The sequence below is a fragment of the Vidua macroura genome, chromosome 24, assembly GCF_024509145.1.
Source record: "Vidua macroura isolate BioBank_ID:100142 chromosome 24, ASM2450914v1, whole genome shotgun sequence".
NCBI classification, from domain to species: Eukaryota; Metazoa; Chordata; class Aves; order Passeriformes; family Viduidae; genus Vidua; species Vidua macroura.
The window spans coordinates 2,612,356-2,627,284 of NC_071594.1; the positions used below are offsets into that span (position 1 = coordinate 2,612,356).

Consider the following 14,929-nt stretch of genomic DNA (forward strand, 5'->3'; position numbering starts at 1 on the left):
CCTCGTTGTTATCATGGGATGGCCTCGGTACTCGGGGCATTTGGGAGGGTTGGCTCGTTACTGTGGCAACACCTGAGCTCCAACCGAGGCGTAAGGAAGTGATCTGCACCCCTGGGCAGCAAGGGAGGGTCACTGACAGCACTCTAGGAGGGGCTGGAGATAAATCCATCTTGCAGATGAGCACGTGGCTGGTAGTCACGGGGGCTCCCAGCGCTGTAATTTTTCCTTATTTAGTCCTTTGTTGTAGTTTTTTGTTAAAGTTTAATAAAATTTTAAAAAGTGAGCAGTGGTTTCTCACACAGACTTTACACCAGGTCAAGGACCACTCTGCATTCCCCACTTCCTGTGCCCAGGCTGGTCTGAGAAGGAATCAGCCACGTCCAGCCCTGGTGCTGCCCACGCTGCAGGCCAGCACAGGGACTGCACTCGTGGCCCAGTCACCACCCTGTGCCCATGCCAGGAGGGCCCCACTGCAGCCCCTGCACATGCCATGGACAGACACAGCTCTGCTGGCTTCACTGACGCCCTGGCCAGCTTCTGGCACCTGGGCACCCACTCTGTGCCACTGCCATCCACTCTCCCTTCCTCAGCCCAGAATTCAGAGCTGGCTCCCTGTGGACACTGAAGTCTAGTCAGGGAAAGAGTCAGATAAACTTTCCCAGGCCTCGCTCTGGGAAGTTTTGGGAAAGTTCAGAGAAAGAATTAAAACAATTCTTAATCTTTGCAGCTGCTGTTTAGAATGTGTTGTTTTCTTGTAAGATGTTTACAAGAAGGGCGTTGTTCCTAATTAGCCAATGGTGTGAGAGGTGTTGATTAAGAACCAATCAGGTCCATCTTTATCATAATTTTCTACAAAAGAATGTGTGGTGTCTAATAAACTTTGCATGTGCCTTCTGAAGACATAGGAGTCGTGTTGCTTCATTCATCCATCCTTAATGCAACAGCAACAGCTCCCCACTGTGGGATGCTCAGGGCAGGGCACAGGGCTGGCTGGCACAGCTGGGACAGGGAGTACAAAGAGCCAAAAAGCCACAGGGAAAAGATACAGCTCTGTGTAACACACAGGGCTCCACACATGCTCCAGCCATGTCTGGGTGTTGCAGTGAGGTAGAAAAATTATAAAGAAAAGCCTGATAAAATCAGGCCTGCTCTGCCTGGCCTGTCATTTCTTCTAAGTCAAGCTAGCATTTTGCAGGCTCCCATGTAAAAGCAATCCTGGTGTGAGCAGTCCATTAACGTAACAATCTATTCCTGGGTAAAAAACAACTTGCACCTCTATAAACTGTTTTTACACCGTTAGATAGAAAAATGAAAACTATCTCTCACAAACAACTTTTCCTGCACGTACACCCCGGGGGTTTGAGTGACCAATCAATACAGAATAACAACTTGTTACTAACCAGTAAAAGTAATTGGCAAGACAGCTACTGACCAATTGGAGTCCCACATGAGGTCTGTAAAACTGTATAAAAACCAGTTCTGTGAATAAAGAAGGGGCTTTTTCCTCCATGAGGAAAATGGAGTCCCGTGTGATTTATTCCCACGTGTGGGCACACAGGAACCTGAGCCGCGGTGCTGGGTGAGCCGTGGGGCAGCAGGGTCACAGCGTGCACCACGCTGAATGATGAAACATGCCACAGCCCCAGCCTGCCCAGCATCCTCAGCCCCCAGTGCCCACAGGACTCTCTGCAATGAGCCCCACCTTCGTGTCCCTGGTGCCCTCTCCCAGGGAGGAGGGCAAGCAGGGTTTGAATGAAGTCTCCTAGCTGGGCAAACTGGGGGTAGGTGGTTAGAGCACAGCATGGCCACAACACAGATGGAGATCTACCCCTGTTGCATCCACCTGCAATGAGAGCTCACAGCCCTCACACTCCCCCTTGACTGCTCCAAACCCTCCCCTGCCTTTTGCTCCTGTACCATCAGCCCTGCACCTCCTCCTCAGCATCCCACTCCCAGCTGGGCCCTGCTCCCCTTTTCCCCTGCAGCTCCAGCCCACCCTAATAAAAACAGGTTTTGTAGGTGTGATTCCTAGGTTTTGGCTTTTCTATTTTTCAGTTTCTGTGCTGCTTTAGTGTGTGGGTCTGGGCTCCACATTAGGGGATGGTGAGCTCTCTGCACAGGGCAGGGAGACAAAACAATTCCTTCTCCAGCTGGGGACCAAGGACAAATGATCAAAATCTCAGGCCCAAGAGTATAAACAGCATGGGCTGGAGAGAGAAAAACAATCAGGATGGGACTTCGTGGGCTAAAGCTGGAATTGGACAATCAGCTCCAATATGCAAATGAACCAAAACTTATAAAAGTGAGAGACCCCGTGAGCAGTCGTGCATTTTGTGACCATTTTGGTTCATCTTGCGTGCAGCCCTGGCTGGGCTCTTGTGCTGCCCAAGGTGGATCCATTGAGGCCTCCTAATAAATCCCTGATTTATTCTTTAGCTCTGTCCATCCTCTGCTCCAGGTCAGCCTGCACAAGGCATTAGGTGCACCAACGGGGTGGCCAGGATACATGCACGGACTGCCAGGGCAGGGACCTGTGCTGCTGAAGTCTTTCTAAGCCTTTTGTAAACATAAAACATCCCTAAAAGTGCTCCCCAGAGTCTTGCAGCAACGATCCTCTGCAAAACAGAGCAGCTCAGTGTCCTTCTATTCCCCTGAATGGAGGCGAATGAAATCCTACAGATGTGAGGCAGAGAAGGGGACAGGACAGGTAACGTATGGGAATACATTGACAGCAATCTCATAGGATCCCCTTCCTTTGGAAAAGAAGATGAAAATGAGGGCTGGAGCCAAGGAAGTTTCCCCTGAGTGGTGGGAAGGGCACAGTGGGAGGCAAGCAGGGTTGGGACTGCTGCACAGCCAGGAAGAGACACCAAGAGAAACAATTCTGCTCTCCACATCGGCCTCTGTCACAGCACAGGAAGCACTTGGGATGAGAAGACATGCAGGAAAGAATTTGGGAGAGTTTTTTAATTGCTTGCACGGATTTCTCAGAGAAGGTAGTTGGAGTAGATCATCTCTAGAGGTCACTCCACCCCTAGCTGCTCTGCAGTGCTGTGATTTTCCTGCCACATTCTCCAGCCACAGCTCCTCCTTTCCCACAAACAAGAGACACTCCAGGGCTGCAAAGACAGGAACCAGGAAAGCCATGACCTCCTAGAGCAGCCATGAGAGCACAGAGTGGCCAGGTCCAACAAGTTGTTCTCCATTGCATCTCCCTCACGGGCTGCCCAGAGCTCCTCGCTGCTTCACGTCACACCAGCTGCCCCACGCCTGTTCCAGAGCCTGTGAGACACCTTCTGACATTCCTGAGGGCTCTCCCTGGACTAGATGCCTTATGTCTGCTTGGTTTGAAAAGGCTTTGGTGGGTGCCACCAGCTCAGTCACCAAAAGCAGAAGGATTTGACTGCAGTAGGAACAAGGGCTCGGCGATGCCTGTCAGACCTGGGGTATGGACAGCCCAGCTGGAAGAACAGAAACCTCAAGAAGCTGCAGCCAACCCAGCCTTCTCCAGGGCTGGGAGCAGAGGAGCAGCAAAGCCCCTTCCAAGGAAGCCTTGCCGTGGAGCTGGGGACCACAGGGCACCAGGAGCACCCTGAGTGATGGAGCAGGGGAAGGAGGCTGCCGTGCTGGGAGTGGCATTCAGGATGAGTGGGGTGAGCTCTGCTGGCCCACCTGCACAGGGAGATGAGAGGGGCCTGGCTCATCTGCCAACCAAAACCCCAGGGTGACCACAGAGGTGGCCAAGCCACAAGCTGGGCAGAGTGCCAGCCCTTGGCAATAGCCCCAGTCAGAGTGAGGGGAAGGAGGGTGTCTTAGGTTGAAAGATGTTAGTGGGGGTGTGTGTTCTATTTGCCATCTGTCAGAGCTGGGGCAGCTATCTCCTGTCCATTGGGCAGTTTTCTTTATCTCTTCCACAACCAATCCTCCCTCCAGGAGATCTCTGCTGTTCATGGGCCACTAATTATTAATTAAATTATCTTCTGTTCATGGCCACTGAGTGTCCCTGCATGGCTGAGAAAATTCCATCATCCCATGGGGAGAGGCTGTGCCCAGGGGAGCAGCCAAGCATTCCTACCTGGATCCAATCTGCCCTTGGAACAGCACAGCAGCCTTTGCCCACTGCATTCCCAGAGGAGCAGCTTTCTGCCCCACTGCATTCCCAGAGGAGCAGCTTTCTGCCCCACTGCATTCCCAGAGGAGCAGCTTTCTGCCCCACTGCATTCCCAGAGGAGCAGCTTTCTGCCCCACTGCATTCCCAGAGGGAGCCCAGGCCCATCTCCAGCAGCCCTGGAGCTCCAGAGGAAAACTCCAGCCTTGTCCAGGATCCTGCTCCAGCAGAAGCACAGCTGGCACTGCAGGAGGGCTGAGCCCCCATGGAATGGCACTGCTGCCACCACCCTGACCCACAGGCTGCCAGGGCCTGCTCTGACTCTGGCAGTGGTTTGGTTTCTTTTTTGTACTATTGCATTTGTATTTTTAATATTCCTAGTAAATGACTGTTATTCCTACTCCCACATCTTTGCCTGAGAGCCCCTTAATTTCAAAATGATGATAATTTGGAGGGAGGGGGTTTACATTTTCCATTTCAGGGGAGGCTCCTGCCTTCCTTAGCAGACACCTGGCTTTTCAAACCAAGACAGAGGGAGGCAGGGGTAGCTCACACAGCTGCATGTGCACCCCTCCAGGTGCCAGTACCAGAGCAGCAGCATTTTCTGCAGTTTTATCAAGTCTGTGCAGGCAGACATGCAGGAGTGTTGCCCATTGTCACAGCTCCTGGAAGACTCCAGGAGATCCAGGGTGACCCGAAGCTCTAGGAAAGCCACATGCAATCACGACTCTCCTGCAGCAAGTAACCCATGCCAGCCTCCAGGCACAGAGCCCAATAGCTCTTGAAAAGCAGCAATGGACAGCAAACTCTGCTCAGGGACCCTGGGACTCCAGTCAGCTGCCCAAAAGCAACTGTTCCAGTGTGGCTGGGATGCCCATGGCACAGCCCTGGGGTGACAGACATGACACAGGACCCACAGGTAATTACAGCTCCCCAGAGCTGATGGAAAGCTGGGAGAGTCCTGCAACTGCATCACACACCCACATTCCTGTCACTGAATTGTACCCAAGGCTTTGGAAACACAGGAATTCCCCAACCCCAGGGCTGAGATACAACCCAAAAATGGTGGGGTTTTCAGAAGCATACTCCTTGTGCAAACATTTGTGCTATCTAAAATACCCAAAGCCATTATCTGTGACACCAGCAGCATGCCTGCACACAGGCCAGTACCCATGCTACTTAAATTGTCTTCTTGACAGCTTGAGCTCCAGCTCTGTCCCCCACTCCCTAGGCCCCATGTCCTACCTGACATTCCTACAGAGCCCACAGGGCTCAGGACAGCTGCTTTTGGGTGGTCTAAAAGGGTGACCTCCCTCCAAGCAGTCACCCTTGAGTCCCACTGATGGGGAAAAACTTTAAACTGAAAAGAGAGTTGGCTTTAAATTGACAGACAGATCATTTAAATATTAGGAAAATATGTTCCCTGTGAGGGTGGGCAGGCCCTGGCACAGGGTGCCCAGAGCAGCTGTGGCTGCCCCTGGATCCCTGGCAGTGCCCAAGGCCAGGCTGGACAGGGCTTGGAGCACCCTGGGATGTGGAAAGTGTCCCCCATGGTGGGGTGGAATGAGATGGGCTTGAAGGTCCCTTCCCAGCCAAACCATGCTGCAATAAATGCAAATATCTCAAATATCTCAGAGCTGGCTGACACCCAGCTCAGCCCACTCTGCTCAGTGCTGCTCCTGGGCTCCTGTGGCAGGGGGAACTGGTGTGGCCAGGGATGTGGTGTCCTCTGAGCCCAGCGCTGGCTCTGGGCTCCCCGAGTGTCACAGGGCTCAGGACCAGCACTGAGCATCCTCACACTGAAGGGGCAGGTGCAGGATTCACACCTGAGTGAGGGGGAGCAGAATTTGGGGCCTGGTCACTGCTCCTGCCTCCCTCCTGTGTGGTCCCAGCCAAAGAAAGTCTTCTGAAATACCAAATAAGAAAAGAGATATGAAATACCTCTTTCAAATAATGAAATACAGCTGGTTTAGATTAGATTTTAGAGAAAAAATCCTTCCCTGTGAGGGTGCTGAGGCCCTGGCACAGGGTGCCCAGAGCAGCTGTGGCTGCTCCATCCCTGGCAGTGCCCAAGGCCAGGTTGGACAGGGCTTGGAGCAGCCTGGGGCACTGGAAGGTGTCCCTGCCCAGGGCAAGGGGTAGAATGAGCCTCCTGACCCAAGCCATGTTACAATTCTATGTTTCTATGAAAACCAGGTATTTCAAATTCTCGGCTGGCTTTGCTCCTACAAAGCCACCAGAACATCGTGACAAAGGGACAGCAAGCAGGAATGAAAGAACAGCAGCCTCGGGCTACCTGGCTCTTGATACCTATTGCTGTGGCAACAGGCTGAAACTTCCCCCAGTAGGGTATAGTGTAAGTAATTCAACATACAAGAAATAAAAATAGATGGAATTTCATTCATGCAATGAATTTACATCACTTGGTCCTTGCCCATGTGCCTCTTGCTCATGGGAAAGCTCCTGGGGCAGCATCAGCCCCTCTGGGCGCCCTGTGAGGCCAGTGCCACTTCACTTCTTCTCCCCACACACACCTGGGCTTCCCCCAGCTCTGCCCTCACAGGTCTCAGCCACATCCCAAGCCCTCTCCCAGAGGGAAGCCCCATCCCCACTGTCCCCATCTCCTGCTTCCTGTGGTCAACTTCTCCCAGCCTTGCTTTGCCCCTTTTACCTCTCCTCTGAGGCAACTGCACCTACCAAAGCCTGCTCTGCCCCTGGCCAGGGAAGAAAAAACCCAAAACCAGCCCGAGGGGTTAGGGAGGCTGGTCAGACCAGCCAGAAGGAGCAACCCAGGATCTAACCCTCCATGGGCATTTACCCTGAGGAGTCCTGAAACCCCATTTCATTGAAAGGGGGATTTAGATGTTTTGATTCAGTCATCATAGTCAGTCTCTCAATGCAAATCAATGTGGACTGAACCACAGTGGGGATCTGAAGAGTAGAAAGGCATGGCAATCTAAAAAATAGTGTAAACTGTTGATCTGGGTCACATTAAAACATCATATTCCAAGAAAACTGGAGCAACTGTGGAAGAATATGGAATAATGATTGGAAAAGAGTAACCCTTCTGCCTAACAGAAACAGGTTTTTTCCCCTCTTAAATAAAAGATAACAAAATTAAAATAGAGTTTTGAAAGGAAAGGTCAGAAAAAATTATTCCCAAATGCTGAAACAAACCATTTGAGCCTTTCTGGAACAGGATGTTTCCTTTTGAAATTGTGATTTTAAAAATCTGAGGATTTTTTTTCTTTCATTGGCATCCATTCTTCCTTTGTGTGTACTCCACACACAACCTGCTGCCTTTGATCTCTACCCAGAGGTGCTTTCAGCCCCTCTGAAAACTCATTTTGCAGTCACTTCTTCCCACCCCTGCCTCCCATTGACTGCAGCAGCTGTGGCTGGACCAACACTGCCTGACTCCCCCTGGGGCAGCAGATGGCCCCAGAACAGCTCTTGCCACCCCGCAGCAGTGTCACCCCAAGCCACCGGCCCCACGGAGCCCTCAGGGCTGCGGGAAGGGCTCCAGGTGCTCCTTACCAGGCTGGAGTTGGCGATGTTGGTGTCATCCTCGGGCATGGGCAGGTAGATGGCCAGAGCAACACAGTTGGCAAAGATGGTGAGGAGGATGATGATCTCGAAGGGTCTAAGAGGAAGTGTTAAGGAGTGCAGACAGGAAAGAAAAAGCAGAATAACCCCACCCCTGCCCTGCCCTGTCCTGCCTGGGTGGGTGTGGAGAACCAGCCCTGCCATGGGGCAGAGCACAGAGGGAGCAGCCAGACCTCAGCCTCAGCACATCCTCGGCTGCTGCAGGGCCAGGAGCTGGGGTCAACTTTGACACAGACAAAGGGATGGGAGAGCTGGCAGTGTCCCCCTCCTCATCCTTCAGTGCATCACCCTGAAGGGTCAGGAGCCTGTTCAGAATGTAGGCACTGAACCTGTGGAAGAGGTTTTACAGCAACTTCTGTGAGCCAGAGAGAAGTTTGATAAGAGGATCCATGTTTACCCCTGAAAGAATTTTCTGCCAAGGTTGTTGACACAGAAACCTGTCACCACAGGGCATCCCCAGCCAGGTAATAATTAGCATTGACTCCATGATTCACAGAAGGCTGATCAATCTCTTTATTATTATCTCATTATTAAGAAACCCGTTGCTTTTATAAACAGTTACGATACAGGTGGACCTAATTGGTCCTCCAGCCCAAACACCATCACCATTGGCTAATTAAGAAACCACCCTTTGGTAAGCAAATCTCCACAGCACATTCCACATGTTCACAACAACAGGTGCAGCAAGTGAAGGTAAGAATTCTTTCTCATTCTTTCCCCTGATCTTCTCACAGACTTTCCCAGAACGATGCCTGGGGAAGTGTCTGCCACATTTACCCCTGAAAGAATTTTCTACCAAGGTCGTTGACATAGAAACCAAGAAAGAAAGAAGGATAAATCAGAGAAACCTGCAACTGCCTATTCCAATGAGCACTTTGCTTGTCTCTCGTGACCAATGAGTAAACTTATGAGCTATGCAAGAATGTATAAAAGGCATGCATGCTAGAATAAAAACAGTCTGAGGCATTCTGAAAATGGAGTGTTGCTTTGTATTGTCTCTGTCTCAACTACGACATCCCAAGCATCCCCCCAGAGCAGCAGGTCCAGCTCCCTCTGCACTTGGCATCCATGAGGGAGACTCCTGCTGCTCGGGTCCCACGGGGGCTCTGTGGCCCCAGCTGAAGGTATCTGGGGCAAGGCAGCTCCTTCATCCAGGGGCTCCTGTGGCAGGACATCCCCTGGTGTCCTCACAGCCTTGGTGGCCCAGGACAGGCAGCACTGCTGTGACTGTCCCCAGGAGTGAACACAGCGCTCAGCCTGAGGACTGTCCCACCCCCTTCGAGGTGGAAACTGGGCTGTTTGGGCCCTGTGACACCTCAGAACACCAGGGGTGACTTTAGTCTTTCCCCATGAAGGTCCTGGGACAGGCACTTGGTCACTCCCAGGCTCTTGCTGCTGTCACTCCTTTGCTGGGCCTTGAAACCTCTTGGACAAGCTTCAGCTCTCACCTTCCTGAAGCCTCCAAAGAGCTCAAACTCTGTCTCCAGGGCCTCGTTTGCAGCCAGGCTCTCCCTGCAGGGATCCCCACTCTCTGTTTCCCCCAGCAGTCTCCCCTGAGGGCTGCTCTGGTGGCCACGCCGCTCCAGCCCATTACAGAGCAAGGGCCACCCGGGGAGCATGCCATCCCCACCAGCCTGAGTGCTGCCAGGTGTGTCCTGGGCTCAGCACAGGCTTTGTTTCCTTTTCTGAATCTTTCTATCCATCAACCCGGTGACGCTTTAAAAACTGGAGTCAGCTGGAAAAGCTGCTCCCCTTTGTGTCCAGGTAATGAGGCAGAGCCCAGGGCCTGGAGGCTTCCCTGCCTGCTTGGACAGGGTAGGACAAGCCCTCCTTGAAGGGTGACCTCCACTGGAGCTCCTGTAACTGGAGCTGGAATCCACTTGTTGCCTGTGATTCTGGCACAGTTATGAGGTAGAAATGCAGTGGGACAGATTGAACCAAAAAAAACGCCATGTGGATAACTGGGTGCAGTGTGTCTGCCTCCTGCCACAGAGCCTCAGCATCCTCCTCATCTCCTTGGCTTGCAATCTAACTTCTTTCTGTCCAGCACCACACGGCATCTGAGGGTCCCCACATCTGCCTTGCAGCAGGAATTAGGCCTCTGTGTCTTGCAGCTCTGTGTTTCTCCAGGGTCCCCAGAGTCCTCACCCATCTGCCTTGCAGTTCTCCTGGCTACAGAATGACCTGAAGTACCAGGGTGGTGTCACAAAGCCAGCCACGTCCCAACAGCTATCAGGCTGTTGGACTGTCTTGCACACAACACCCAGTAAGCTGCAGAACATTCCATTTCCTTGTTCTAATGAACATATTTCTTGAGATGTGAGCAAATTTCAGCACAAAACACCCTCTGCCTCAAGTCAGCCTTTCACCCACCCTCGGCTGAGTGGAGTGATGGTCCCCAGTCTTCAACTGCTTGAAAAAGCCCCTGGCCCAGCCCCGTGGCTCAGCTTTGTGCTCTGACAGCAGCAGCCAGGAGTGCTGGGCCCAGGGAACAGGAACACACACTGCCACATGGAACCTACAGCCAGGTACCCCCACACCAGAGGGTCACAGCTAATCTCCCCTTGGCAGCCTGCATGTCCCTGCAGACCATAATAACCCCCAGGAACTGGAACGACCCGACCCTGTCACATACCCTGATCCCTGAGTGAGGGCAGCCAGGTGCATCTGGGTATAAATACAGCCAGGCACTGCAGAAACCTGATTCCCTGGATCGTTTGTCCTGCGCAGGCCAGAGCCACCTGCACATGCCACCGTTCTGTGGGGCACCCACTCATCCCCCTCCGGAGCACCGAGGTGGGGAAGACCCTCCCTGTGCTATGCACTTGCTCTGGCACGTGCTGGCCCAGCAGGAAGAATGTGCTTGAGCACGCTGCAAGATGGAAGTCCTATTTGCAGCTCCTCCCCTGCCACTCAGGCGTACACACAGGTTTCCTCCTTTCTCAGTGCCCGTTTAAGACACAGGCACAATTCCCTTCTATGTGCCCACAGAACCATCATTTCTCTTGCCAGAGACACAGAAAACGAGAACTCCTCTGTTTTGGCCCTGCTCCCACTCCCTGGAGGACAGAGAGTCCCCTTGCAGTAAAGGAAGGAGGTCTCAAACTCCAGCCCCACCAGAGCTGTGAGCATGCCCTCATGCCTGCCAAGAGGCTCCCTGGGCTTTGGACAAAGCAGCATCTCTGGGCATGGTTTTGGTATCCCCACAACAACACAGCCAGCCTAAGGTGACCAAGCCACCTCCCAGAGTAAAGCCTGGCCAGAGCTGGGATCATCTTGCCAAGGCCAGGAACACTCAGATAAGGTTCAGCCATTGAAATGAGAAAATACGTGGTGGAAGAAGTCGACTCTGTTCCCCAGTCCATCGTTTTTGCTACAGCCCAAACGTTTTGCTGAAATCAAAGTGAAAAGTTTCATCTCCCACTCTCTTCCTTTACATAAAACAGAGGTGAACAAAGTGATAGTTCCTGGATGTGTGGCAGGAACATGACATCTTGGTATTTCTGAGCCACAATGCCCCAGTGAAAAGGTCAAAAAGCAGCACCCAAACTACAATACTAACCCAAAGGTACAAAGAAAGATTATCCCTCTGAACAGTATCACCCACAAAAAGCCTTCACCGGTGACAGCAGTACCAGGGAGGGATGGGAAAGGCAGCTGAGAGGACAATGGTGTCAGCAAGGATTTGGGGGAGGCCCCCCAGCAGGGCAGAGCACAGCTGTGGGATCAGGCAGATTGTGGTACACACAAAGAGCCATCCCAAGCAACTCACCATGGTCTTGCTACCCACGCCCAAAACTCCAGAGTATCACATTGTCCCCAGCCTGACCCTGTCCCCACCCCTGGATGGGCACTGTGCCCCCTCCTGCCACACCAAACCCCCTCCCCTCTCAACTGTCTGTCCCCCGTTGCTCCCCAGCACACAACACACACAAAACATTCACCAGGCACACACACACACTGCTCACAGACACACACACTGCTCACAAGGACACACACTGCTCATGCACACACACTGCTCACAGTCACACACACACTGCTCATGCACACACACTGCTCACAGTCACACACACACTGCTCATGCACACACACTGCTCACAGGCACACACACACTGCTCACAGGCACACACACACACTGCTCATGCACACACACAGCTCACAGGCACACACACACACTGCTCACAGGCACACACACAGCTCACAGGCACACACACACACTGCTCACAGGCACACACACACACTGCTCACAGGCACACACTGCTCACAGTCACACACACACTGCTCACAGGCACACACACACACTGCTCATGCACACACACAGCTCACAGGCACACACATAGCTCACAGGCACACACACACAGCTCACAGGCACACACACACTGCTCACAGGCACACACACACTGCTCACAGGCACACACACACTGTTCCCCAGCCCTGTAGCCAGAGGATACTTCCACTCCACGATGCTGATGCACGCCTTCCGCAGGGGGTTTTCCAGGGTTAGGCAGAACAGAGCCCTGGGTGGACGAGGAGCTATTGGTGGTACCGGCTTCTTGGACTTCTCCTTCTGTTGCCTCTTCTTCACGTCACCCTGGGGAGAAGAGGGCTCCATGGTGTTGCTCCCCTAGCTGTCTCTTCCCCTCCTGCCCTGCAGTGGAGCCCCCCTTCCCCAGGTCCCAGCCAGCTGGAGCTCCTCTGGCTCTCTGTCCCCTCCGTGCAGCAGGGGAGGTGGTGGGGGAGTGGGGGCTGGAGCCTGCACTCGCATGTACAAACACACAAAGCATGAGTTTAAATTTAGATCCCGGCCTGACTCTCGGTGCTGTCCCAGCTCCTGAGGCAGCAGAAGGGCCCCTGCAGCTGTTCCCTCTTTACCCAGCACATGGGGAGTTGGGCGAGTGCTTGGCGTGCCACTGGCTGGGCTGGGGGTGGGACAGGCTGCCCGGGCTGGGCACTGTCTCCACAGAGCAGCGCCCGAGCCCCAGGTCAGCTCTGTCCCCCCGTCCCCACCTGCACCGGGAAGCAGCCCGGGGCAATGTGCATTTGCTGAATCACATCGTGCAGGGTGACATGGAGAAGCCAGCTCTGGCTAGTTCCCAAGGACAGTTTCCCCCCCACCCCTCATCCCATCGGCCCCTCCTCTGCAGGATTTCACCTGCAGCTGGTGCACACCTGTGCCCTGACCATGTCGTACTGGGGCTGTAGGGCCTTCGAGGCTGGGTCCATTTCACTGGCTTCACACCCTAGTCTCAGAGCTCCAGGGAATCGTGGTGAGTCCAAAAAGTGCTCAGGCTTGCTTTTCTGGAGGCACAGAGGAAACCCTTGGCTGACACTGGTCACTTGAACAACCACTTGCTCAGCCTGATGGAGGTAAGTCCTGCATGCAGGGTGTGGAGGATGTCTGGGGATGCAGGAGCCCAGCCAGCCTGGTGATGCCTTGTGAAGGCTGGCCTAGAACAGAGACTAGACAGAGCTAAAGAATAAAGTAGGAATTTATTAAGAGGTCTCATACAGAATGGATAACAGGGGTCTCTCACTTTTATAAGTTCTGCTTCATTTGCATATTGGAGCTAATTGTCCAATTACACCTTTAGCCCATGCAGTCCCATCCTGATTGTTTTTCTCTCTTCAGCTCATGGTGTTTGTGCTCTTGGATTTGGATCATTTGTCCTTGGTCCCCAGCTGGAGAAGGAATTGCTTTGTCTCCCTGCTCTGTGCAGAGAGCTCACCATCCCCTAATGTGAAGCCCAGACCCACACACTAAAGCAGCACAGAAACTGAAAAAGATAAAACCCAAAACCTGAGGCATCACTAGGCTGGATTGTGTCCTGCCAAGCCCTGCTGGGCTTGGGAAAGCCTGACTGGGTGAATGGTATGGTAATTCCTGAGCTGAGATAAGGAGAGGCAGGTTAGCAGCACCTTCCACAGCAGGAGACTGAGGCACCAGAAGTGTTATTCATGGGGGTTTTCCTGGGGTTTTCTAGACTGTCAGCCAACTGCAGCGATCTAATGTTCCACAGCAAATGGTATCCCTGTTGTACAGATGTTACAGCTGTTAGAGGCTGCCCAGCTGTGCCCTGCTCCACCTCGGGCATCCCAGGGTGCTGCTCCACCCAGGGCACTGTGCTGCCTTGCTCGCAGCTGCCTCTCCCTGGCTTTGTGGGGTCCTTCTACCGGGGAGGGAAATGCTTGCCAGCTGTGCAGCCAGCTGTGCTGGGGGCCAGAAAGGAGTGATTGGGGAGCCCAGGGCAGGGAGAGCAGCTCCTGCAGCTGCTCCAGCCAGTTTTGATGTACTTTGGAGGAGGGTGCCCTCGGTTGTGAAGGGGTTCATAGAATCATGGAATGGCTTGGGTTGGAAGGAACCTTATAAATGATGGCATCCCAACCCCCCTGCCGTGGCCGAGGGCAGCTTCCACTAGGGTTAAATTAGCAATCTGCCCCCTTCTACACCACTCTGCTCTGCAAATCAGAGTCAAATCATTTCTGCTGCGGGGTCCAGCCCCGTTTCCGTGTGAGGCAGATCCCTCTTCTCACTCAGCCGTCATTTTCCCCCTAAACCCTAAGTTCAAGCCGGGAGCCCTATTCCCGCTGCTGCCGGTGCAGAAGAGCCTTTGCAGGGACCGCAAGGCCGCGGGGCCCATCTAGCGGGGATCTCCAGGACGAACATCTGCCTGGGACGCCCTGGGAACCCGAGGAGGAGGGCGGCCGGGCTGGGCAGGGCATCCCCGCAGCCTCTCAGGGCTCTGAGCCGCCCCTCGCCCCACCGGGAGCTGTTGGCACACGTCGGATTAAGCCCTTTTCTGACCCAGAGATGGGGCAACTGAGAGGCATTTTAAAAACCTTTATTCCATTTTCAGTCTCATTTGAAGGGTGAGACAATGCAGATGTTATACTTCACACCATCATAATCAGAAGCCAACCATTTCCTAATTACAAAACATTATAAGTGTTTCTTTGCCTATCAGCTTTTGCCACACCATACTTCAAATGCCTTAAAGCCAATCATCAAAAATTACCCTTGTGAGTCCTACCACAATGCATCTTTCATAGCTCTGTTTCTCCAAAGTATCTAGTCTTTTTTGTAAGGCCGTCCTTTGAAGCTTGTTTCTATTTCCATTTCTCTCTCAACAATGTCTGTCCTATTCCACGGCATTTCTAAATCAGCATTTCTTATCTCAAGGTTTACATTTCTTATCTCAAGGTTTGCATACAGATGCA

At 53.0% G+C, this 14,929-nt stretch overlaps 1 protein-coding gene across 1 annotated transcript in view; it reads right to left on the minus strand.

Moving 5' to 3' along the window:
- CACNA1S (calcium voltage-gated channel subunit alpha1 S) overlaps nucleotides 1–12,326 on the minus strand; it is a 55,358-nt gene extending 43,032 nt beyond the window's left edge. Inside the window, exons 1-2 of the mRNA XM_053998261.1 lie at nucleotides 12,166–12,326; nucleotides 7,646–7,751 (exon numbers count right to left, since the gene is read on the minus strand). Of these exons, the coding sequence (XP_053854236.1) occupies nucleotides 7,646–7,751; nucleotides 12,166–12,326 (267 nt within the window). The remainder of the gene's footprint in view (nucleotides 1–7,645; nucleotides 7,752–12,165) is intronic.
- Nucleotides 12,327–14,929: the final 2,603 nt, after the last annotated feature.